Source organism: Mustelus asterias, chromosome 14 (genome assembly GCF_964213995.1).
Source record: "Mustelus asterias chromosome 14, sMusAst1.hap1.1, whole genome shotgun sequence".
Classification (NCBI taxonomy): Eukaryota; Metazoa; Chordata; class Chondrichthyes; order Carcharhiniformes; family Triakidae; genus Mustelus; species Mustelus asterias.
This window is the reverse complement of record NC_135814.1, coordinates 3,027,185-3,053,900: the sequence shown is the minus strand read 5'-3', so window position 1 is coordinate 3,053,900 and position 26,716 is coordinate 3,027,185. Positions and strand designations below refer to the sequence as shown.

The 26,716-nt window shown below is 45.7% G+C and overlaps 1 protein-coding gene across 3 annotated transcripts in view; it reads left to right on the top strand.

Moving 5' to 3' along the window:
- Positions 1-1,184: 1,184 nt before the first annotated feature.
- The window catches only part of tns1b (tensin 1b), a 668,363-nt gene continuing 642,831 nt past the window's right edge, over positions 1,185-26,716 (top strand). For 2 of the 3 annotated variants that reach the window (XM_078227753.1, XM_078227751.1), the window contains exon 1: positions 1,186-1,313. In XM_078227753.1, coding sequence (XP_078083879.1) covers positions 1,218-1,313 — 96 coding nt within the window. In that variant the 5' untranslated portion in view covers positions 1,186-1,217. Of the gene's footprint in view, positions 1,314-26,716 lie in introns of all 3 variants that reach the window. The other variant, XM_078227754.1, reaches the window with a different exon arrangement.

The following is a 26,716-nucleotide window of genomic DNA, read 5'->3' as shown; positions in this document are numbered from 1 at the left end:
AGCACCTGGAGGAAAACCTCGCAAAAGGGGGAGATCGTGCAGATTACGCACAGACAGTGACCCAAGCCAGGAATTGAACCTGGGTCCCTGGTGCTGTGAGGCAGCAGTGCTAACCACTGTGCCATGAATGTGACCAGTGGTGTCTCCCGGGAATCTGCCCTGGGGCCTCAGCTTTTCACAATATTTATAAATTAGTTGGATGAAGGAATAGGAAACCATATATATTCAGGTCTGCTGAAGGCACCAAGTTAGATGACACGGTAAATAGTATTGATGGGAGAGGCAAAGGGACATTGATAGATTCAATGAGTGGACAGGAGTCTGCATGTTCTCCCTGTGTCTGTGCGGGTTTCCTCAAATTTATATACTCACAATTATCCACACGCATAACTATCTACACTGGCACACATATATTCACCGTTATGCACACTCATAATTATAGATTCAATTCAAGCACAATCACTATTTTACAGACACACTAAGTGACACATATATTCAACATTATGCACCCAAGCATAGCTTCACATACAATCACACCTATATATTTTTACATTCATTCATGGGATGTGGGTGTCAGTGGCTCGAATAGCATTTATTGTCCATCCGTGATTGCCTTTGCCCTTGACACATATCCGTATTTTAAATTTGAGTGTGCTTAGTTGTGAATGTTTTTGCTTCTGGATGTTTAGGTGTGTAAGATTTTGAGAGTGTGAGGTTGTGAGTGTTTTTGTGAATGGTTTAGGTTGTGAATGTTTGAATGTGAGTATTTGAGTGTGTTTAGTTATGCAAGGCTGAGAATTTAAGTGTAAAGTTGTATAAGATCGTGTGTAAGATTATGGATATTTATGATTTTGTATATCATTGAGTGTGTAAGGTTTGAGTGTGTAAGGTTTGAGTGTGTAAGCGCCCCTCTGGGGCTGCTAAGTTCCCCCTGGCTTGCTCACTGTTGGATTTGAATCCCGAGTTCTCAGGCGGGAGCCGGTCCCGACTTCCTGCCTTTCCCATCACAGTGTGGGAGGGGAGGGGAGGGGAGGGGAGAAAGCTTTACTTTCACAATCCCCCAGAAATCAGCCCAAAGATTGAGTGCGGAGCCGGAGGGAGCAGCCCCTGGGCTGAGAGCAGGGGAGAGAAGCAGCGAGTGCGGGGCACAGCAGCCTGGCAGCTCCGATGGGAAGTTGAGTTTGATGGGGGGGGCGGGCTGAGCCCTATTCGCCTGGATGGGCTGCACAGTGAGTCTGAGCTGCTGCGAGGACATGCCTTACCATGAACCAGGTGAAGACACCAGCAAAGAGGAGACTTCCCTCCTCCCTAAGGTACCGAAGAAACCCAGTGTCCGTCTGCTGGCCACTGATGAAAACTCTCATTGCTGACAGTCTTCTGTTTATTGCTCTGGAATATGTTTACACGCCGATTCTCGTGCCTTTCCACTGAACTTGGCATCAGGGTAAATTTATAAAAAGAAGCTGGAGGCTGGTGGGTGGTATCTGGGTCTTGTCCAACTGAAGATGAAGTGTTGAAATGATTGCAGAAAACACAAAGGGTTTAGTATTTTGCTGTAGATTTGAACACAGTCCCTGTTATATATGTGAGGCCCAGAGTGGGGAGTTCTGATATACCTGGAACCATGAAAATGAGAGTCAGAGAGGGGGAGAAAGCAACAGGAGAAAGGGAGAAAACTAGAGAGAGAGAAGAGAAACTGACTGCAGATGAAAACCAAACACAGTGAGGAGAGAGTGAAAGGACAATAGAGTCGGAGGGAAAGATGAACAAGAAAAAAGAAAAATCAGAGAAACGAATGAAAAAGCAGCAGAGAAAGGAAAGAGGCTCAGATACAAACTGACAACTGTCCAGAGGGGAGAGCTGAACGATCAAAACAGGGCTAAACATTTTCAGAATTGCTTCCACTGAATAGTTTATAGACACATTCTGACTTAAAGGGACAGGTTATCAGCTGGGAGAAAGTGTTTTCTCTTGTTTGTTATCAGGTGCGGGAGCAATGATTTCACCATGCTCCCTCTGCCCGCCCCCATGCACAATATACCCTGATGAAAAGGGAGAATAAGAGATAGGGAATGTGATAAGGAAAAGAGTGTGAGGCTAACAAACAGACAGAGATAGCAAGAGAGAGCTAGATAACCAGAGCTAGAGATAAAACTGGGCTTTGGGATAGAGAGAGACGCGGAGAGAGACACGGAGACAGACAGGAAGAGAAAATCAGATCTAGATATAGGGATGTGTAATTGGAGAGGGAAAATAAACAGCTAACAGTGATGTAGGGAATTAGGGATGGATGGGCAGTGACTTAGAAAGATAAGGAAGGATTATACAAGAGGTATGGTCACATGAAGGATGAGGATAGATCAGCTCACAGGAGTTATGGAATAGTCCATGGGGTCAGCACAGAGAATTTTACTTCGACCTAAGGGACAGACAGTAACTTAAACTCCTGCAGCTCCATTGAAGCAAATCTGCAAATGATCTGGTTAAATGTTCCATTTTGATTGGAAATTAATTTCTATATTTAGGAGATGCCTTGATCAGTGGGTGACTTGATGCAGAGATGCTGGTGTTGGACTGGAGAGGGCACAGTAAGAAGTCTCACAACACGATGTTAAAGTCCAACAGGTTTATTTGGTAGCACGATCTTTCGGAGCGCAGCTCCTTCAACAGGTGAGTGCACTGTTGGACTTTAACCTGGTGTTGTAGAACATAGAACATAGAACATTACAGCGCAGAACAGGCCCTTCGGCCCACGATGTTGCACCGACCAGTTAAAAAAAAAAAAACTGTGACCCTCCAACCTAAACCAATTTCTTTTCGTCCATGAACCTATCTACGGATCTCTTAAACGCCCCCAAACTAGGCGCATTTACTACTGATGCTGGCAGGGCATTCCAATCCCTCACCACCCTCTGGGTAAAGAACCTACCCCTGACATCGGTTCTATAACTACCCCCCCTCAATTTAAAGCCATGCCCCCTCGTGCTGGATTTCTCCATCAGAGGAAAAAGGCTATCACTATCCACCCTATCTAAACCTCTAATCATCTTATATGTTTCAATAAGATCCCCTCTTAGCCGCCGCCTTTCCAGCGAAAACAATCCCAAATCCCTCAGCCTCTCCTCATAGGATCTCCCCTCCATACCAGGCAACATCCTGGTAAACCTCCTCTGCACCCTCTCCAAAGCCTCCACATCCTTCCTGTAATGTGGGGACCAGAACTGCACACAGTACTCCAAGTGCGGCCGCACCAGAGTTGTGTACAGTTGCAACATAACGCTACGACTCCTAAATTCAATCCCCCTACCAATAAACGCCAAGACACCATATGCCTTCTTAACAACCTTATCTACTTGATTCCCAACTTTCAGGGATCTATGCACACATACACCTAGATCCCTCTGCTCCTCCACACTATTCAAAGTCCTCCCGTTAGCCCTATACTCAACACATCTGTTATTCCTACCAAAGTGAATTACCTCACACTTCTCCGCATTAAACTCCATCCGCCACCTCTCGGCCCAACTTTGCAACCTGTCTAAGTCTTCCTGCAAACTACGACACCCTTCCTCACTGTCTACCACACCACCGACTTTGGTGTCATCAGCAAATTTGCTAATCCACCCAACTATACCCTCATCCAGATCATTAATAAATATTACAAACAGCAGTGGCCCCAAAACAGATCCCTGAGGTACACCACTTGTAACCGCACTCCATGATGAATTGTGAGATTACTTACTGTGAGTGACATAACTGGGTCACTCAGTGACCTTTTATCTCATGACCTGGATTTATGATTGGACAAACAGGCTTCTCTCTCTGCTAACAGAAACTGTCCAATGTGATTTTAAATTTCAATCAAATCTTTAAACCTGTATCCCATTGTGTCCAATCCCAAAGTTTTTGTTTCTCCCTCCCAAAGCTTACAGTCTGTCTAACCTTCCAGTTTCCATCCAACAGTGTCTATCTATCCCACTCTAATCCCAAAGTCTGTCCATCTCAAAACACTAATCCACAGTGTCTCTAAACTCCTTTACAACAGTGTTTTTCTCTCCACCTATCAACCCACCATCTCTCTATCATTCGATCTACTGTCCCGCAGTCTGTCTATAGCTCCAATCCAATCCAATAGAGTCTACCCCTCTATCTAAAAAAAAGATATCTGTCTCTTCATCTCCAATCCCACAGCATGTCGACCTCTCTGTCTCTACTTCATCATGATGTGGAGATGCCGGCGTTGGACTGGGGTAAACACAGTAAGAAGTCCAACAACACCAGGTTAAAGTCCAACAGGTTTATTTGGTAGCCAAATTTGGCTACCAAATAAATCTGTTGGACTTTAACCTGGTGTTGTTAGACTTCTTACTGTGTCTACTTCATCATGACATAAATCTTTGCAGATTTCTTTCACAAGAGTAAGGATCACTCACTGTGTAGCTGTACAGAGTCAGTGTTTATTCAGGGTAAGGATCACTCACTGTGTAACTGTACAGAGTTAGTGTTTATTCAGGGTAAGGATCACTCACTGTGTAACTGTACAGAGTCACTGTTTATTCAGGGTAAGGATCACTCACTGTGTAACTGTACAGAGTCACTGTTTATTCAGCAGGGAAATGATCACTCACTGTGTAACTGTACAGAGTCACTGTTTATTCAGGGTAAGGATCACTCACTGTGTAACTGTACAGAGTCACTGTTTATTCAGCAGGGAAATGATCACTCACTGTGTAACTGTACAGAGTCACTGTTTATTCAGGGTAAGGATCACTCACTGTGTAACTGTACAGAGTCACTGTTTATTCAGCAGGGAAATGATCACTCACTGTGTAACTGTACAGAGTCACTGTTTATTCAGGGTAAGGATCACTCACTGTGTAACTGTACAGAGTCGCTGTTTATTCAGAGTAAAGGTCACTCACTGTGTAACTGTACAGAGTCACTGTTTATTCAGGGTTAGGATCACTCACTGTGTAACTGTACAGAGTCACTGTTTATTCAGCAGGGAAATGATCACTCACTGTGTAACTGTACAGAGTCACTGTTTATTCAGGGTAAGGATCACTCACTGTGTAACTGTACAGAGTCGCTGTTTATTCAGGGTTAGGATCACTCACTGTGTAACTGTACAGAGTCACTGTTTATTCAGGGTTAGGATCACTCACTGTGTAATTGTACAGAGTCACTGTTTATTCAGCAGGGAAATGATCACTCACTGTGTAACTGTACACAGTCACTGTTTATTCAGGGTAAGGATCACTCACTGTGTAACTGTACAGAGTCACTGTTTATTCAGGGTTAGGATCACTCACTGTGTAACTGTACAGAGTCACTGTTTATTCAGCAGGCTAAGGATCACTCACTGTGTAACTGGACAGAATCACTGTTTATTCAGGGTAAGGATCACTCACTGAAACCATACAGAGTCACTGTGTATTTGGGGTAAGGTCATTCACTGTGGAACTGTACAGAGTCACTGTTTATTCAGCAGGGCAAGGATCACTCACTGTGTAACTGTACAGAGTCACTGTTAATTCAGCAGGGTAAGGATCACTCACTGTGTAAATGTACAGAGTCACTGTTTATTCAGGGTGAGGATCGCTCACTGTGAAACTGTACAGAGACACTGTTTATTCAGCAGGGTAAGGATCACTCACTGAGTAACTGTACAGAGTCACTGTTTATTCAGCAGGGTAAGGATCACTCACTGTGTAACTGTACAGAGTCACTGTTTATCCAGCGTTAGGGTCACTCACTGTGGAACTGTACAGAGTCAGTGTTTATTCAAGGTCAGGGTACACCAGTGTGAGTCAGTGTGTGTGGAACTGTATTCCAGTGAGATTCAGTGTGTGTGGAACCGTATCACAGTGAGCTAGTGTGTATGAAGTTGTATCCCAGTGAGAGTCATAGAATCATAGAATCATTGAACCCCTACAGTGCAGAAGGAGGTCATTCTGCCCATCAAGTCTGCACTGATAACAATCCCACTGAGGCCCTATTCCCGTAACCCCACATATTTACCCTGCTTATCCCTCTGAAATTAAGGGGCAATTTAGCATGGCCAGGCAACCTAACCTGCACATCTTTGGAGTGTGGGAGGAAACTAGAGCACTGAGGGGAAACCCACACTGACACAGGGAGAATGTGCAAACTCCACACAGACAGTGACCCAAGCCGGGAATCGAACCCGGGTCCCTGGCACCATCAATACCAATGTGCCACTGACTCCCCCTTTGTTCTTGTGGGAGTCTTTGATGGGCTGTCATGGATTTAATCAGCAGATTCGCTGTAACTACACCCACAGGTTGTGGAAGGTGAGTGAACTGAAGTGCAGAATAGGAATGTGCAGATTGAGTGTATTGAACCTCTCTGTTGCCAGTTATCAATCAACAAAATCCCACCTCGTTGCCCATATCAAGTCCAAATGAGACAGGTTATTTCTGGTGTGATTGGGGAGGGGCCAGGCAGTCAGGAAATAAGGGATGTGGAGGGGAAATCATTTACTCAGTTCTGTGAAGAGGCCGGAAAGGATTTCTGAGATTTGAAGGTATAATTTTATAACTCAACCTGTTTGGACACACCACACAGAACCTGACGTTCACCATTATATTTCCTAATGCAATCAAGTCTGGGGAATCAATGAAGGACCCTCACTTGAACTCCCTCTTGATCAAACTTAGCAGTTTGCTAACACAAAATTTACCCAAGGCTGTCAGTCCCGGAGTGACGTTTTGAGCAACCTCTCCTTTAGATAGAGCTTCTTTCACAAGCAAAGGACACCACCACAGCTGGTGAAGTACTTTGAAAAAAGGCTGACAGGGCCTTGGTTTAATATCTTAGCTAAGGAGCAGAATCTCCAACAGTGTAACATGCATCCTGGACTGTATCGATGTGTCAGTCTGAATTATAGGCACAGGTTCTTGGGCTGGGACTTGAACCGCAACGTTGCAACTAAGAGGCAACAGAATTCTCCATTGAGCCACAACCGACACCTTTGAAAAGATGCCACATCAAAACACAAAAAAAAGTTTCAAAGTGGTAAAACTGGCAGTAGGTAATTTCCAGTCATACCACTGTATTCGCTGAGCCACCCTATTCCTGATTTTGTCACAGTTCAGTTGGCAGGAAGACATGGGAGTGTTCTCTACTGAAGGAAACAAAAATAATGGGGTGCAGTGATATCCCAGCATTCATAGTGAGGCTAAAAGATCTGTGCCAAGTTTTAATAAAAACACTGGGCAGCTACAGCATGGGGTTAGGTACAGAGTGAAGCTCCCTCTACACTGCCCCCATCAAACACTCCCAGGACAGGTACAGCATGGGGTTAGATACAGAGTAAAGCTCCCTCTACACTGTCCCCATCAAACACTCCCAGGACAGGTACAGCACGGGGTCAGATACAGAGTAAAACTCCCTCTACACCATCCCCATCAAACACTCCCAGGACAGGTACAGCACGAGGTTAGATACAGAGTAAAGCTCCCTCTACACTGTCCCCATCAAACACTCCCAGGACAGGTACAGCACGAGGTTAGATACAGAGTAAAGCTCCCTCTACACTGTCCCCATCAAACACTCCCAGGACAGGTACAGCACGAGGTTAGATACAGAGTAAAGCTCCCTCTACACTGTCCCCATCAAACACTCCCAGGACATTCACAGCACGGGGTTAGATACAGAATAAAGCTCTCTCTACACTGCCTCATTAGGACCTCAAATCTGAGAAGCATTCCCTCCAATCTATCTGCATGTGTTTGGAATACCAAATATGCTGCATGGTGACGGTGCAAGTGTTTTGAAATTGAAAGTGTCAATTAAAATGTAGCAGGACTGCTCCAGGATTGAGTCATGATGTGGAGATGCCGGCGTTGGACTGGGGTAAGCACAGTAAGAAGTCTCACAACACCAGGTTAAAGTCCAACAGGTTTATTTGATAGAAATACCATAAGCTTTCGGAGCATTGCTCAAGGAGCATTGCTCCGAAAGCTTATGGTATTTGCTACCAAATAAACCTGTTGGACTTTAACCTGGTGTTGTGAGACTTCTTACCAGGATTGAGTACCATTGAAGAGTTGGTGGGTGTATATGTCAAAGTGCTGTGATAGGCTTTTGAAAGTGATGGCAAAGCAAAGACAGTTCTGTATCTGATTGCGAACTGATGCCGGGGTCAATGACGGTACTATGGCAGTACTGTACCCTGCTGGGAGCTGATATTGGGGTTAATGATGGTATTGTATCCCGGGGTCTATAGTTGTACATGAAACAAGGACACATTAACCCAAGTGCGGACCATCCAAAGGTGCTAATGTGATGCTGTGCATCACTATCTGTTACTGGGACAGCCATAAGAGGGTTGGATGGAGAGAAATTTGTGAGTGTATTCAGGAGGAATTTCTCATTCAGTATGTGGATGGCCCGACTAGAGAGGGGGCAAAACTTGACCTCCTCTTGGGAAATAAGGAAGGGCAGGTGACAGAAGTGTTAGTGAGGGATCACTTTGGGACCAGTGACCATAATTCTATTAGTTTTAAGATAGCTATGGAGAATGATAGGTCGGGCCCAAAAGTTAAAATTCTAAATTGGGGCAAGGCCAATTTTGATGGTATCAGGCAGGAACTTTCAAAAGTTAATTGGGGGAGTCTGTGGGAAGGCAAAGGGACGTCTGGTAAGTGGCAGGCTTTCAAAAGTGTGTTAACCAGGGTTCAGGGTAAACACATTCCTCTTAGTGTGAAGGGCAAGGCTGGCAGAAGTAGGGAACCCTGAATGACTCGGGATATTGAGGCCCTGGTCAAGAAGAAGAAAGAGGCACGTGACATGCATAGGCAGCTGGGATTTAGTGAATCCCTTGAAGAGTATAGTGGGTGTAGGGTTAAGAGAGAAATCAGCAGGGCAAAAACTGGGACACAAAATTGTTTTGGCAGATATGGCGAAGGAGAATCCAAAGAGCTTCTACAAATACATAAAGGGCAAAAGAGTAACAAGAGAGAGAGTAGGGCCTCTTGAGGATCAACAAGATCATCTATGTGCAGATCCACAAGAGATGGGTGAGATCCTAAATGAATATTTCTCATCAGTATTTACTGTTGAGAATGTTAGGGAACTTGGGAAATAAATAGTGATGTCTTGAGGAGTGTACATATTACAGAGAAGGAGGTGCTGGAAGCCTTAAAGTGCATCAAGGTAGATAAATCCCCGGGACCTGATGAAGTGTATCCCAGGGCATTGTTGGAGGCTAGGGAGGAAATTGCGGGTCCCCTAGCAGAGATATTTGAATCATCGTTAGTCACGGGTGAGGTGCCTGAAGATTGGAGAGTGGCAAATGTTGTGCCTTTGTTTAAAAAGGGCTGCAGGGAAAAGCCTGGGAACTACAGGCCAGTGAGCCTCACATCTGTGGTGGGTAAATTGTTGGAAGGTATTTTGAGAGACAGGATCTACAGGCATTTCGAGACGCAAGTACTGATTAGGGACAGTCAGCATGGCTTTGTGAGTGGAAAATCATGTTTCACAAATTTGATTGAGCTTTTTGAAGGGGTCCCATTATTTAAGAAGGGTAGCAAGGATAACCCGGGTAATTATAGGCCGGTGAGCTTGACGTCTGTGGTAGGGAAATTGTTGGAGAAGATTTTTAGAGATAGGATATATGCGCATTTAGAACTGAATAATCTTATTAGCGATAGACAGCATGGTTTTGTACGAGGGAGGTCATGCCTCACAAATTTGGTTGAGTTTTTTGAGGAGGTGACAAAAACGATTGACGAGGGAAGGGCCGTGGATGTCATCTATATGGATTTTAGTAAAGCATTTGACAAGGTCCCTCATGGCAGGCTGGTGCAAAAGGTTAAATCTCACGGGATACAAGGTGAGCTAGCTAGATGGGTGGAGAACTGGCTCAGCCATAGAACACAGAGGGTAACAGTGGAGGGGTCTTTTTCCAGTTGGACTACTGGTGTTCCGCAGGGCTCTGTACTGGGACCTCTGCTGTTTGTGATATATATAAATGATTTGGAGGAAGATGTAGCTGGTGTGATCAGTAAGTTTGCAGACGACACGAAGATTGCTGGAGTTGCGGATAGTGATGAACATTGTCAGAGAATACAGCAGGATATAGATAGACTGGAACATTGGTTGGAGAAATGGCAAATGGAATTTAATCCAGATAAATGCGAAGTGATGCATTTCGGTAGATCTAATGTAAGGGGGAGCTATACAATAAATGGCAGAACCATCAGGAGTATAGACACACAGAGGGACCTGGGTGTACAAGTCCACAGATCCTTAAAGGTGGCAGCACAGATGGAGAGGGTGGTGAAGAAGGCATATGGCATGCTTGCCTTTATTGGACGGGGCATAGAATATAAAAGTTGGCATATGATGTTGCAGCTGTATAGAATGTTGGTTAGGCCACATTTGGAATACTGCATCCAGTTCTGGTCACCACACTACCAGAAGGACGTGGAGGCTTTGGAGAGAGTACCGAAAAGGTTTACCAGGATGTTGCCTGGTATGGAGGGTCTTAGCTATGAGGAGAGATTGGGTAAACTGGGGTTGTTCTCCCTGGAAAGACGGAGGATGAGGGGCGACCTAATAGAGGTGTATAAAATTATGAAGGGCATAGATAGGGTGAACAGTGGGAAGCTTTTTCCCAGGTCGGAGGTGATGAACACAAGGGGTCACGGGTTCAAGGTGAGGGGGCTTTGTGAATGAAAAATCATGTCTCACAAATTTGATTGAGTTTTTTGAAGGGGTAACCAAGAAGGTAGATGAGGGCAGTGCAGTTGATGTTGTCTACATGGACTTTAGCAAAGCCTTTGACAAGGTACCGCATGGTAGGTTGTTGCCTAAGGTTAAATCTCACGGGATCCAGGGTGAGGTATCTAAATGGATACAAAATTGGCTTCTTGACAGAAGCCAGAAGGTGGTTGCAGAGAATTGTTTTTCAAACTGGAGGCCTGTGACCAGTGGTGTGCCTCAGGGATCAGTGCTGGGTCCACTGTTATTTGTCATTTATATAATGATTTGGGTGAGAATATAGGAGGCATGGTTAGTAAGTTTGCAGATGACACTAAGATTGGTGGCATGGTGGACAGTGAAGAAAGTTATTGTTTGGTAGTACAGTTCCCCCTTCCCCAGACTCATCCTCCATCAAGTCCTTCTCATATTGCCTCGTTGCTCTAATCCTCCCATTTGCTGCCTCTGTCCACCCTCTCATCCTCTAACTCTCACTCCCTCACTTCCTTTCTCCCTTCCACTGTCCCCTCCCGAGCCCTTGCTAACAGCAATGATTTGGGATTGAGGAAGTGGCATGAGGGCGATGGAGGTGGCAGGATGGAGGGAAAGGCAGCAAATGAGAGGTTGGTGATTTGACCATGGGAATAGTGGACAGGTTTTGAAGTCCGAAGTGAGTTACTCACGATAGAATTGCCAGTCTCTGACCTGCTCTTGTAGCCACAGTATTTATATCATAGAATCATACAGTGCAGAAGAGGCCCTTTGACCCAATAGTCTGCACTGACACATTAGAAACATCTGAAGTCCCACCTGATCCCATCTGCCAGCACTTGGCCCATAGCCCTGAATATTATGACAAGCCAAGTGCACATTCAGATACTTTTTAATGGGTGTGAGGCAACCCGCCTCTACCACCCTCCCACGCAGTGCATTCCAGACCATCACAGTCAAAGTCATAGAGGTTTACAGCATGGAAACAGGCCCTTCGGCTCAACTTGTCCATGCCGCTGTTTTTTTAACCACTAAGCTAGTTCAAATTGCTTGCGTTTGGCCCACATCCCTTTATACCCATCTTACCCTTGTAACTGTCTAAATGCTTTCTAAAAGACAAAATTGTACCCGCCCTCTACTGCTACCTCTGGCAGCTTGTTCCAGACACTCACCACCCTCTGTGTGAAAAATGTGTTCCTCTGGACCCTTTTGTATCTCTCCCCTCTCACCTTAAACCTCTGTCCTCTAGTTTTAAACTAAGTCTCAAACCGTCGCTACACTCTAGGTAAAAAAAATTTTCCTCACAACCCCCTAAACCTCCTGTCCCTCACCCTGAACCTATGTCCCCTTGTGACTTTCTTTTTATTTGTTTGTGAGATGTGGGCGTCTCTGGCTGGCCAGCATTTATTGCCCATCCCTAGTTGCTCGAGAGCAGTTGAGAGTCAACCACATTTCTATGTCTCTGTAGTCACATGTAGGCCAGACCGGGTAAGAACGGCAGATTTCCTTCCCTAAAGGACATTAGTGAACCAGATGGGTTTTTGCAACTATCGACAATGTTATCAGTCATCATTAGATTCTTAATTCCAGATATTTTTTATTGGATTCAAATTCCACCATCTGCTGTGACAGGATTCGAACCTGGATCCCCAGAACACTAACTGAGTTTCTGGATCAATAGCGCAATGATAATACCACGAGACTATCGCCTCCCCTTCAACTACTCCTTATCCACTTTGTCCATGTTCCTCATAATCTTGTACACCTTGATCAGGTCGCCCCTCAGTTTTCTCTGCTCCAACAAAAACAACCCAAGCCAACATAAGCTCTCTTCATAATTTAAGTGTTCCATCCCAGCCAGCACCCTGGTGAACCTCCTTTGCACCCCCTCCAGTGCAATCACATCCTTCCAATAATGTGGCGACCAGAATTGTACACAGTACTCCAGCTGTGGCTTCACCAAAACTCTATACAACTCCAACATGACTTACCTGCTTTTGTAATCTATGCCTCGATTGATAAAGGCAAGTGTCTCATATGCTTTTTTTCACCACCCTACTAACATGCCCCTCTGCCTTCAGAGATCTGTGGACAAACACACGAAGGTCTCTTTGTTCCACAGAACTTCTTAGTGTCTTGCCATTCATTGAGTACTTTCTTGTCAAATTACTCCTTCCAAAGTGTCAGATTATTCCTTCCGATGTCTATCTCCTCACACTTTTCAGGGTTAAGTTCCATCTGCCACTTATCCGCCCATTTGACCATTCAGTCTACAACTTCTTGTAGCCCAAGACACTCCGCCTCACTGTTAACCACTTAGCCAATCTTTGTGTCATCCACAAACTTACTAAACCTACCCCACACATAGTCATCTATGTCATTCATATAAATGACGAATAATAGCAACACAGATCCTATGGGTACGCCACTGGGCACTGGCTTCCAGACACTAAAACAGCCTTCTGTCATCACCCACTGTCTCCGACAACTGAGCCAATTTTGAATACACTTTATCAAATTACCCTATATCCCATGTGAATTTACCTTCTTTACAAGTCTCTCATGTGGGATCTTGTCAAAGACTTTGCTGAAATCCATATAAACTACATCGACTGCACGACCCTTGTTTTCATACCTGGTTCAGGTCAGTACCCCTGCATTCTTCTCCCTTACCTCTCACAGCAGCCTCGGGCACAATTCATCTGGACCTGGAGATTTATCCACTTTTAAGGCTGCCAAACCCCCAATACCTTATCCTTTCCCATGTCAATTTGCTCAAGAGCCTCACAATCTCCCTCCCTGAATTCCATACCATCATCCTCATTCTCTTGGGTGAAGATGGATGTGAAGTATTCATTCAACCTTCCACCAATGGCCTCTGGCTCCACCCACAGATTGTCCCCTTTGTCCCTAATGGGCTCTATTCTTTCCCTGATTATCCTCTTCCCATTGAAATACTTATAGAATATCTTGGTATTGTCTTGAGGCAAATCAGAGTGGATAAATCCCCAAGACCGGACAGGGTATTCCCACGGACCTTGAAGGAAGTTAGTGTTGAACTTGCAGGGGCCCTGGCAGACATATTTAAAATGTCAGTATTCACGGGGGAGGTGCCGGATGATTGGAGGGTGGCTCATGTTGTTCCATTGTTTAAAAAAGGTTCCAAAAGAAATCCGGGAAATTATAGGCCAGTAAGTTTGATGTCAGTGGTGGGCAAGTTATTGGAAGGTGTGATAAGGGATAGGATCTGCAAATATTTGGATATGATGTGGAGATGCCGGCATTGGACTGGGGTAAGCACAGTAAGAAGTCTCACAACACCAGGTTAAAGTCCAACAGGTTTATTTGGTAGCAAATACCATAAGCTTTCGGAGCTTGCTGCTCCTTCGTCAGATGGAGTGGTCTCTGTTCTCCAACAGTGCACAGACACAGAAATCAAGTTACAGAATACTAATTAGAATGCAAATCTCTACAGCCAGCCAGGTCTTAAAAGGTACAGATAATGTGGTTGGAGGGAACATTAAACACAGGTTAAAGAGATGTGTATTGTCTCCAGACAGAACAGCTGGTGAGATTATGCAAGACCAGGGGCAAGCTGTGGGGGTTACTGATAATGTGACATAAATCCAACATCCTGGTTTAGGCCGTCCTCACGTGTGCGGAACTTGGCTATCAGTTTCTGCTCAGCGACTCTGCGCTGTCGTGTGTCGTGAAGGCCGCCTTGGAGAACGCTTACCTCAGCCTTGGATCTTCAGGTAAGCGTTCTCCAAGGCGGCCTTCACGACACACGACAGCGCAGAGTCGCTGAGCAGAAACTGATAGCCAAGTTCCGCACACATGAGGACGGCCTAAACCGGGATGTTGGATTTATGTCACATTATCAGTAACCCCCACAGCTTGCCCCTGGTCTTGCAGGCTATCCTGTCTGGAGACAATACACATCTCTTTAACCTGTGTTTAATGTTCCCTCTAACCACACTATCTGTACCTTTTAAGACCTGGCTGGCTGTAGAGATTTGCATTCTAATTAGTATTCTGTAACTTGATTTCTGTGTCTGTGCACTGTTGGAGAACAGAGACCACTCCATCTGACGAAGGAGCAGCAAGCTCCGAAAGCTTATGGTATTTGCGACCAAATAAACCTGTTGGACTTTAACCTGGTGTTGTGAGACTTCTTACAATATTTGGATAGACAGGGACCTATTAGGGAGAGTCAACATGGCTTTGTGCGTGGTAGGTCATGTTTGACCAATCTATTAGAGTTTTTCGAGGAGGTTACCAGGAAAGTGGATGAAGGGAAGGCGGTGGATGTTGACTACCTGGATTTCAGCAAGGCCTTTGACAAGGTCCCTCATGGGAGGTTAGTTAGGAAGGTTCAGTCGCTGGGTATACATGGGGAGGGAGTAAATTGGATTAGACACTGGCTCAATGGAAGAACACAGTAAGAGTTTTAACAACACCAGGTTAAAGTCCAACAGGTTTATTTGGTAGCAAACACCATTAGCTTTCGGAGCGCTGCTCCTTCGTCAGATGGAGTGGAAATGTGATTTCCACTCCATCTGACGAAGGAGCAGCGCTCCGAAAGCTAATGGTGTTTGCTACCAAATAAACCTGTTGGACTTTAACCTGGTGTTGTTAAAACTCTTACTGTGTTCACCCCAGTCCAACGCCGGCATCTCCACATCAATGGAAGAAGCCAGAGAGTGGTTGTGGAGGATTGCTTCTCTGAGTGGAGGCCTGTGACTAGTGGTGTGCCGCAGGGATCGGTGTTGGGTCCATTGTTGTTTGTCATCTATATCAATGATCTGGATGATAATGCGGTTAATTGGATCAGCAAATTTGCTGATGATACAAAGATTGGAGGTGTAGTGGACAGTGAGGAAGATTTTCAAAGCTTGCAGAGGGATTTGGACCAACTAGAAAAATGGGCTGAAAAATGTCAAATGGAATTTAACGCAGACAAGTGTGAGATATTGCACTTTGGAAGGACAAACCAAAGTAGAACGTACAGGGTAAATGGTAGGACTCTGAAGAGTGCAGTTGAACAGAGGGATCTGGGAATACAGGTACAGAATTCCCTAAAAGTGACGTCACAGGTGGATAGGGTCGTAAAGAGTGCCTTTGGTACATTGGCCTTTATAAATTGGAGTATCGAGTATAAACGTTGGAGTGTTATGGTAAGGTTATATAAGGCATTGGTGAGGCTGAATTTGGAGTACTGTGTACAGTTTTGGTCACCTAGTTACAGGAAGGATGTAAATAAGGTTGAAAGAGTGCAGAGAAGGTTCACAAGGATGTTGCCGGGACTTGAGAAGCTGAGTTACAGAGAGAGATTGAATAGGTTGGGACTTTATTCCCTGGAGCGTAGAAGAATGAGGGGAGATTTGATAGAGGTGTATAAGATTTTGATGGGTATAGATAGAGTGAATGCAAGCAGGCTTTTTCCACTGAGGCTAGGGGAGAAAAAAACTACGGGGAAGGGTTAAGGGTGAAAGGAGAAAAGTTTAAAGGGAATATTAGGGGGGGCTTCTTCACGCAGAGAGTGGTGGGAGTGTGGAATGAGCTGCCGGATAAAGTGGTAAATGCGGGGTCACTTTTAACATTTAAGAAAAACTTGGACGGGTTCATGGATGAGAGGGGTGTGGAAGGATATGGTCCAAGTGCAGGTCAGTGGGACGAGGCAAAAAATGGTTCGGCACAGACAAGAAGGGCCAAAAGGCCTGTTTCTGAGCTGTAATTTTCTATGGTTCTATGGTTCTATTTTCCCTATTTTTACCAGCCAGAACTTTCTCATATCCCCCCTTTGCATTACTAATTGCTTTCTTAAGCTCCACCCTACACTTTCCATACCTCACTGATGCCTCCACTGATTTGCTCCCCTTGTACTTTTTAAAAGCCTTTCTTTTCCTTCTCATTGTATCCTGAATATTTCTGGTCATCCGTGGTTCTCTGGGCTTGTTATTCCTACCTATCACCCCAGAAGGAATATGCTGGGCTTGTACCCTCCCCATTTCCTTTTTGAATGCCCCCACTACTCTTCTATAGATTTTCCTGTTAGTAGCTGTCCCAATCCAAAGTTTTTGTTTGCAGCTTGTCTATGTCCTTGTCCATAACAAGCTTAAATAAATGTGATCGCAATCACTAAAATGATCCCCCACCACCACCTCAGCCACCTGCCCTGCTTAGGTCCAGCACAGCTCTTTCCCTTCTTGGACCCTCTACATATTGATCTAAAACATACTCCATCCAAGCCCTTAATACTATGTATATCCCAGTTAATGTTGGGAAAGTTGAAATCACCTAATACAATAACCCTATCACACCACATATTTCCACCTCTGGAACATTGCCTGTCTTTGCACCTGCCTCAGCTCATCCAGTGCTGAAACCTTCATCTGTGCCTTCATTATCCCAAGACTTGACTATTCCAATGCACTCCTAGCTGGTCTCCCACACTTTACCTTCTCTAAACTTGAGGTCATCCAAAATTCTGCTGCCTTCCTTGCACCAAGCCCTGCTCCCCAATCAGTCTCTCTGTTCAGTGGCCTCCACTGGCTTCTGGTCAAGCAACACCTCTATTTTAAAATTCTCATCTTTCTTTCCAAATCCCATCATGGCTTTTCTCCTTCATATAATCCCTACAGTGCAGAAAGAGGCCATTCGGCCCATCGAGTCTGCACTGACCACAATCCTACACAAGCCCTATTCCCATAACCCACATATTTACCCTGCTAATTCCCCTGACACAAGGATCAATTTAGCATGGCCAATCAAACTAACCTGCACATATTCCCTTCTCTGAAATTTCCTATCGCCCCAGAACCCATCAAAATAACTGCTCTCATCAACTTCTGGCCTCTGGAACATTCCTGATTTTAACCCCTTCACCACTGGTAGCAGTACCTTCAACTGTCTGAGCCTCAAATTCTGGAATTCCCTCCTTAAAACTCTCCACCTCGCTTTCCTCCTTTACGACAGTTCTTTAAACCCCCGTTTGACCAAACCTTCAGTCATCTGACCTAAATGTGTCTTGACATCATATTCTGTTTCATAATGCTCATGTGAAAAGCATCTTGGGAGGTTCCATTACGTTAAAGGTGCTATGTAAATGTAAATTGTTAAAAAAGGAAATAGCAGAAGAGGCAACAAGTTTTTCTGAGAAACTTGCAGCCATTTATTGACTGACAGTGATCAATTTTTTATCAAAAATTCTACAACAGGCCCAAACATGATGAGGAAAACCCGCCAATGATGAAGAGCTTCAGTAACTATAGGTCCTGAGTCACCTGTTCCGCCCAAGCCAGACTCCACTCAGCACACATCAAGTCTCAAAGTACTCATAGATCCCAAGGCTCTATTCTCTGAAAGAAATCTGTCTAATCTGCATTTGAATCAATACTATTTCTACCTTGGGAACCCAATCCATAGATAGATCATTCATCCATTGAAATATTACCTGATATTGATGGGGTGGCTGTGAGGGAAGTGCGATTGCACAGAGTACATCCATCATGGCTTGGATTTGCTGAATTTAACCTGATGAGGCTTCAACTAGAAATTGTTACGGACAGTTTCAAACAATCACAAGATGGGAGAGGAAAAGATTGGAGCTCGAGGAGGGAAAAGGTTTGCTGATTGTAGGAGGGTGGAGCGTTAGAAAGAATCTAGATTGGAGAGCTTCTCGAGGGTTTGGGATAGTAATCCTGCACTCGTGACCCACAAACTGTGCAGGAAAAGATGTTTAAGTTAGCGGCACAGTGGCACAGTGGTTAGCACTGCTGCTTCACAGCTCCAGGGACCTGGGTTCGATTCCCGGCTTGGGTCACTGTCTGTGTGGAGTTTGCACATTCTCCTCGTGTCTGTGTGGGTTTCCTCCGGGTGCTCCGGTTTCCTCCCACAGTCCAAAGATGTGCGGGTTAGGTTGATTGGCCATGCTAAAAAAAAAATTGCCCTTAGTGTCCTGAGATGCGTAGGTTATAGGGATTAGCGGGTAAATATGTAGGGATATGGGGGTAGGGCGTGGGTGGGATTGTGGTCGGTGCAGACTCGATGGGCCAAATGGCCTCTTTCTGTACTGTAGGATTTCTATGATTCTATGATTTCTATGATGATAGTGGAGCTGGCAGCTTCCACCTCCTTTTCTCTGCCAGTTTCCTGAGCCTTAGGAACTCCATGCAGCAGTTCTTAGTAAAAATGTGTGTGCACTGCGTTGGTGTCATGTTTCACACATTTGATAGTCTAACCCTCCTTCCTTTGACACTTTCTTTCCAGTTATGTGGGTGGGGGCTAATATTGAAGCCATTGTTTCTGCAGATTGGATTCTAACTGACTTCTTCAAGCAGAGCCTATCTGCTGTTTTGTTCTGTGAAGGATGTGCCTCACATAAAGATGGTTCCAGAAGCTGTGTAACCATAAATATAAAACAACTGTCTTGGATTGTCACCACATGTGTTACAGAAAGCACTTCCTGAGGTCAGGCTGGGAGTTGGGTGGTGGTTAAATTGGAACATCCATCAGAATTCGCAGTGATAGGAAACACCTTGTATCTATTGGAACGCTGAGTGATTTAGATATGATGCACTTCTCATGGAGGAGATATACCTATCCCATTAATCAGAGCTGGGTTTTGTAACAGTCCCGGGGGCGGAGAGGCAATGTGAGATTCATCCACTGTGACAGGCAATACTGCCAACACAATCAAATGAAGCTGTTACAGAGCCCTGCTTCCATCAACTGATCAAAGCATTTCATCTGCTGCGGTCTAGCCTGGAACAAGCTGGGCTAATTAGATTAATGTCGGAGTGGTGAGTAAACATACTCTGTGCAGAGTCTGTCCCTCGAGATCAGCAAAATAATCATTTCATTAGCATTCACTGAGGGAGATTCATTCTCTGCTATCACTCTCAGAGCAGGTCTCACTCACTGTGCAGTAGTCCAGATTCATCAAATATGTTTCAAACACTACATCACGTAATTGTCAGAGAATTCTGATGGTCCCCAATATGTAACTCTATCCTCGTTATCCCAATATCCAGCTCTGTTCCCACAGTAATAATCCACTGACAGTGCAAGCAGCTTCAGTACTGACCAACTGACAGTGCAGCACTCCCTCAGTGCTGACCCTCTGACAGTGCAGCACTCCCTCAGTACTGACCCTCTGACAGTGCGGCACTCCCTCAGTATTGACACTCTGACAGTGCAGCACTCCCTCAGGACTGACCCTCTGACAGTGCAGCACTCCCTCAGTACTGATCATGTGGCAGTGCGGCATTCCCTCAGTACCGACCCTCTGACATTGCAGCATTCCCTCAGCACTGAATCTCTGACAGTGCAGCACTCCCTCAGTACTGACCTTCTGACAATGCAGCACTCCCTCAGTACTGAATCTTGACAATGCGGCACTCCCTCAGTACTGACCCTTTGGCAGTGCAGCACTTCCTCAGTACTGACCCTCTGACAATGCGGCACTCCCTCAGTACTGAATCTTGACAGTGCGGCACTCCCTCAGTACTGACCCTTTGACAGTGCAGCACTTCCTCAGTACTGACCCTCTGACAGTGAAGCACTCCCTCAGTACTGACCCTCTGACAATGCGGCACTCCCTCAGTACAGACCCTCTGACAGTGAAGCACTCCCTTATGTTATAAAGCAGATATTGATCCCCCCACTCTGAGAACATCAAAACACCCAAAGGGAAGTACCTTCTCCTATAATCTGTAAAAAATGTTTGTGAAGTGATGTGACCTGCTCTTCAGCAACTCCTAATGGTTAAATAAAAATAAATCTCTCTCACTCTCTCTAAAGTCAACACATAACCATTTATTTATCAAACTAACAGTAAGCAAATTAATTAAATTATGAACAAACCGAATAAGTCTCTTCTAACAATTAACTATTTCCAAATAAAACAAGAATCTAATGATATGCTGTTCCGATATATGCAATTATTCCCACTCATTAACAAAATAGAATTTAGTCAATCTCAAAATTACAACCAGGTTTGGTATCTTTCAGAATATTCTGGGCCTTCTCTGTTGATTCTTCTGTTTGGAACTTCTTTCTTCTTTGGTACCTTTGCTAGATGGTGCTTTCTCTAAGACATAGAGGAAGCTATGAGAGCGAGCATTTCTCTCTCTCTCTGAGAGCTGTTATCTCTGGCAGGTGGCAGTTGCTCTCCCTTTTTGTCCCACTGCCCCCATCTTTTATCCTGTGATGACACATCAATATTTAGAAACATAGAAACATAGAAGATAAGAGCAGGAGGAGACCATTTGGCCCTTCGAGCCTGCTCCGCCATTCATCATGATCTTGGCGGATTATGAAACTAATCCTGCTTTCTCCCCATAACCTTTGATCCCATTTGTCCCAAGTTCTACATCCAGCCGTCTCTTAAATACATTCAATGCGTTGGCATAAACTACTTCCTGTGGTAATGAATTCCACAGGCTCACCACTCTTTGGGTGCAGAAATGTCTCCTCACCTCCATTCTAAATGGTCTACCCCGAATTCTCAGACTGTGACCCCTGGTTCTGGCCTCCCCACCATCAGGAACATTCTCCCTGCATCTACCCTGTCCAATCCTGTTAGAATTTTATAAGTATTTCATAGGAACATAAGAACAGAGGCGATTTACAAGGATGTTGCCTGGATTGAGTGGCATGCCTTATGAGGATAGGCTGAGGGAGCTCGGTCTTTTCTCCTTGGAGAGACGTAGGATGAGAGGAGACCTAATAGAGGCATATAAGATGTTGAAAGGCATAGATCGGGTGGACTCTTAGAGGCTTTTTCCCAGGGTGGAAATGGCTGCTACGAGAGGACACAGGTTTAAGGTGCTGGGGTGTAGGTACAGGGGAAATGTTAGGGGGAAGTTTTTCACACAGAGGGTGGTGGGCGAGTGGAATTGGCTGCCGTCAGTGGTGGTGGAGGCAAACTCAATAGGGTCTTTTAAGAGACTCCTGGATGAGTACATGGGACTTAATAGGATGGAGGGTTATAGGTAGGCCTAAATGGTAGGGATATGTTCGGCACAACTTGTGGGGCCGAAGGGCCTGTTTTGTGCTGTAGTTTTCTATGTTTCTATGTTTCTATAAAAAATAGGAGCAGGAGTAGGCCATCCAGCCCCTCGAGCCTGCCCCACCATTCAATAAGATCATGGCTAATCTGAAGTGGATCAGTTCCACTTACCCGCCTGATCCCTATAACCCCTAATTCCCTTACCGATCAGGAATCCATCTATCCGTGTTTTAAACATATTCAACGAGGTACCCTCCACCACTTCAGTGGGCAGAGAATTCCAGAGATTCACCACCGTCTGAGAGAAGAAGTTCCTCCTCAACTCTGTCCTAAACTGACCCCCCTTCATTTTGAGGCTGTGCCCTCTAGTCCTAGCTTCCTTTCTAAGTGGAAAGAATCTCTCCACCTCTACCCTATCCAGCCCCTTCATTATCTTATAGGTCTCTATAAGATCCCCCCTCAGCCTTCTAAATTCCAATGAGTACAAACCCAATCTGCTCAGTCTCTCCTCATAATCAACACCCCTCATCTCTGGTATCAACCTGGTGAACCTTCTCTGCACTCCCTCCAAGGCCAATATATCCTTCCGCAAATAAGGGGACCAATACTGCAAACAGTATTCCAGCTGCGGCCTCACCAATGCCCTGTACAGATGCAGCAAGACATCTCTGCTTTTATATTCTATACCCCTTGTGATATAGGCCAACATCCCATTTGCCTTCTTGATCACCTGTTGCACCTGCAGACTGGGTTTTTGCGTCTCATGCACAAGGACCCCCAGGTCCCTTTGCACAGTAGCATGTTGTAATTTTTTTCCATTTAGATAATAATCCAATTTGCTATTATTTCCTCCAAAGTGAATAACCTCGCATTTGTCGACGTTATACTCCATCTGCAAGATCCTCGCCCACTCACTCAGCCTGTCCAAATCTCTCTGCATACCTTCTATGCCCTCCACACGATTCACTTTTCCACTTATCTTTGTGTCGTCTGCAAACTTTGTTACCCTACACTCGGTCCCCTCCTCCAGATCGCCTATATAAATGGTAAATAGTTGAGGCCCCAGTACCGATCCCTGCGGCACGCCACTAGTCTCCATCCGCCAACCAGAAAAGCACCCATTTATTCCGACTCTCTGCTTCCTGTCGGATAGCCAATCCCCAATCCACGCTCGCACCCAACCCCCAACTCCGTGTGACCCAATCTTCTTCAGCAACCTTTTGTGAGGCACCTTATCAAACGCCCTTCAAAAACACCGCATCCACCGGTTCCCCTCCGTCAACCGCACTAGTCACATCTTCATAAAAATCCAACAAGTTCGTCAAGCCCACAATAGGATTGGTTCTAAGTTGTCAAAACCATCAGATTTAAATTTTATATGTCCTTGGTATCTAAATGCCTGTTTCAAATTGATTGGCTAAATTCAAAAACCTGCTGTCTTGGTGACACTGCTGATTGGCCTTTCAATATTGTTTCAGTTCGCTGTGTAGTTGCATTCTTTTTTAACTCTCTGAGCACAGAGGTAGCACCTTTTAAAGGGACCACGCAATGCTTTTCCCCCCAAGCATTAGTCACAAGTAAGGCTTACATTAACACTGCAATGAAGTTACTGTGAAATTCCCCTAGTCGCCACATTCCGGCGCCTGTTCGGGTCAATGTACCCTAACCAGCATGTCTTTCAGAATGTGGGAGGAAACCACAGCACCCGGAGGAAACCCACGCAGACATAGAACATAGAACATAGAACATAGAAAGCCACAGCACAAACAGGCCCTTCGGCCCACAAGTTGCGCCGATCACATCCCCACCTCTAGGCCTATCTATAGCCCTCAATCCCATTAAATCCCATGTACTCATCCAGAAGTCTCTTAAAAGACCCCAACGAGTTTGCCTCCACCACCACCGACGTCAGCCGATTCCACTCACCCACCACCCTCTGAGTGAAAAACTTACCCCTGACATCTCCTCTGTACCTACCCCCCAGCACCTTAAACCTGTGTCCTCTCGTAGCAACCATTTCAGCCCTTGGAAATAGCCTCTGAGAGTCTACCCTATCCAGACCTCTCAACATCTTGTAAACCTCTATCAGGTCACCTCTCATCCTTCGTCTCTCCAGGGAGAAGAGACCAAGCTCCCTCAACCTATCCTCATAAGGCATGCCCCCCAATCCAGGCAACATCCTTGTAAATCTCCTCTGCACCCTTTCAATGGCTTCAACATCTTTCCTGTAATGAGGTGACCAGAACTGCGCGCAGTACTCCAAGTGGGGTCTAACCAGGGTCCTATAAAGCTGCAGCATTATCTCCCGACTCCTAAACTCAATCCCTCGATTAATGAAGGCCAGTACGCCGTACGCCTTCTTGACCGCATCCTCCACCTGCGAGGCCAATTTAAGAGTCCTATGGACCCGGACCCCAAGGTCCTTCTGATCCTCTACACAGCTAAGAATGGTACCCTTCATATTATACTGCTGCTTCATCCCATTGGATCTGCCAAAATGGACCACCACACACTTATCCGGGTTGAAGTCCATCTGCCACTTCTCCGCCCAGTCTTGCATTCTATCTATGTCTCGCTGCAACTTCTGACATCCCTCCAAACTATCCACAACACCACCTACCTTGGTGTCGTCAGCAAACTTACCAACCCATCCCTCCACTTCCTCATCCAGGTCATTTATGAAAATGACAAACAGCAAGGGTCCCAGAACAGATCCCTGGGGCACTCCACTGGTCACTGACCTCCATGCAGAGAAAGACCCCTCCACAGCCACTCTCTGCCTTCTGCAGGCAAGCCAGTTCTGGATCCACAAGGCAACAGCCCCTTGGATCCCATGCCCTCTCACTTTCTCAAGAAGTCTTGCATGGGGGACCTTATCGAACGCCTTGCTGAAGTCCATATAGACCACATCCACCGCTCTTCCTTCGTCAATGTGTTTGGTCACATTTTCAAAGAACTCAACCAGGCTCGTAAGGCACGACCTGCCCTTGACAAAGCCGTGCTGACTACTTTTGATCATACTAAACTTCTCTAGATGATCATAAATCCTGTCTCTCAGGATCCTCTCCATCAACTTACCAACCACTGAGGTTAGACTCACCGGTCGGTAATTTCCCGGGCTGTCCCTGTTCCCTTTCTTGAATATAGGGACCACATCTGCAATCCTCCAATCCTCCGGAACCTCTCCCGTCTCCATCGACGATGCAAAGATCATCGCCAAAGGCTCCGCAATCTCCTCCCTCGCCTCCCACAGTAACCTGGGGTACATCCCATCCGGTCCCGGCGACTTACCAACCTTGATGCCATTCAATAGTTCCAACACATCCTCTTTCTTTATGTCCACATGCTCGATCCTTTCTGTCCACTGCAAACCAGCAGTACAACCACCCAGATCCCTTTCCACCGTGAATACCAAGGTAAAGTATTCATTAAGCAGCTCCGCCATTTCTAACGGTTCCGCACAAACTTTTCCCCCTTCACCTTTTAAGGGTCCTATGCCTTCACATCTCATCCTTTTACTCTTGACATATTTGTAGAAAGCCTTGGGATTCTCCTTAATTTTACCCGCCAAGGCCTTCTCATGACCCCTTCTCGCTCTCCTAATTTCCTTCTTAAGCTCCTTCCTACATCCCGTATACTCCTCTAAATCCTTAACACCTCCTAGCTCTCTGAACCTTCTGTACGCCTCTCTTTTCTTATTCACCAGGTTCATCACAACCTTCGTGCACCACGGTTCCCGTACCCTACCAACACCCCCCTGTCTCATCGGAACGTTGTCATGCAGAGCTCCAGACAAACATTCCTTGAAAATCCTCCACTTTCCTTCGGTACTTTTCCCCAAGAATGCCTCCTTCCAATTTACCCGTCTAATTTCCTCCCTGATGACACTGTATTTCCCTTTACTCCAGAGAAACACTTTCCTAGCCTGCCTGATCCTATCTCTTTCCAATGCTATCGTGAAGGAGATAGAATTATGATCGCTATCCCCAAGATGCTCACCCACTGAGAGATCCTCCACCTGTCCAGGTTCATTAGCCAGCACCAGATCAAGTACAGCCTCTCCTCTAGTAGGCTTATCCACATACTGTGTCAGGAAACTCTCCTGGACACACCTAACAAACTCCTCTCCATCCAAACCCCTAGCCCTAGGGATATTCCAATCTATGTTTGGGAAATTAAAATCTCCCATCACGACAACATGGGGAGAACATGCAAACTCCGCAAAGACAGTAACCCAAGCCGGGAATCGAATCCGGGTCCCTGGCACTGTGAAGCAGCAGTGCTAATCACTGTACCACCGTGCCGCCCAATCTACCAAAACACCAATCTACAATTACTCTACTCAACTTCGCAGCACTCAGTACTGAACCTCTGACAGTGCGGTATTCCTTCAGTACTAAATCTCTGACAGTGCGGCTCTCCCTCAGTACTGAGCCTCAGACTGTGCAGCACTCCCTCAGTACTGACCCTCTGACAGTGCGGCACTCCCTCAGTACTGACCCCCTGACAGTGCGGCACTCCCTCAGTACTGACGCTCTGACAGTGCAGCACTCCTTTCAGTACTAAATCTCTGACAGTGCGGCTCTCCCTCAGTACTGAGCCTCAGACTGTGCAGCACTCCCTCAGTACTAAACCTCTGACAGTGCAGCACTCCCTCAGTACTGACCCTCTGACAGTGCAGCATTCCCTCAGTACTGACCCTCTGACAGTGCGGCACTCCCTCAGTACTGACCCTCTGACAGTGCAGCATTCCCTCAGTATTGACCCTCTGACAGTGCGGCACTCCCTCAGTACTGAGCCTCAGACTGTGCAGCACTCCCTCAGTACTAAATCTCTGACTTTGCGGCGCTCCCTCAATACTGACCCTCTGACTATGCAGCATTCCCGACACGTATTGTATACATCATCTTTAAAATGTTCAGGTCTTCTCATGATATATGTTTGGGCTGAAATTTGCAGTTTGTCTGTTGTCTGCTGGTGAAG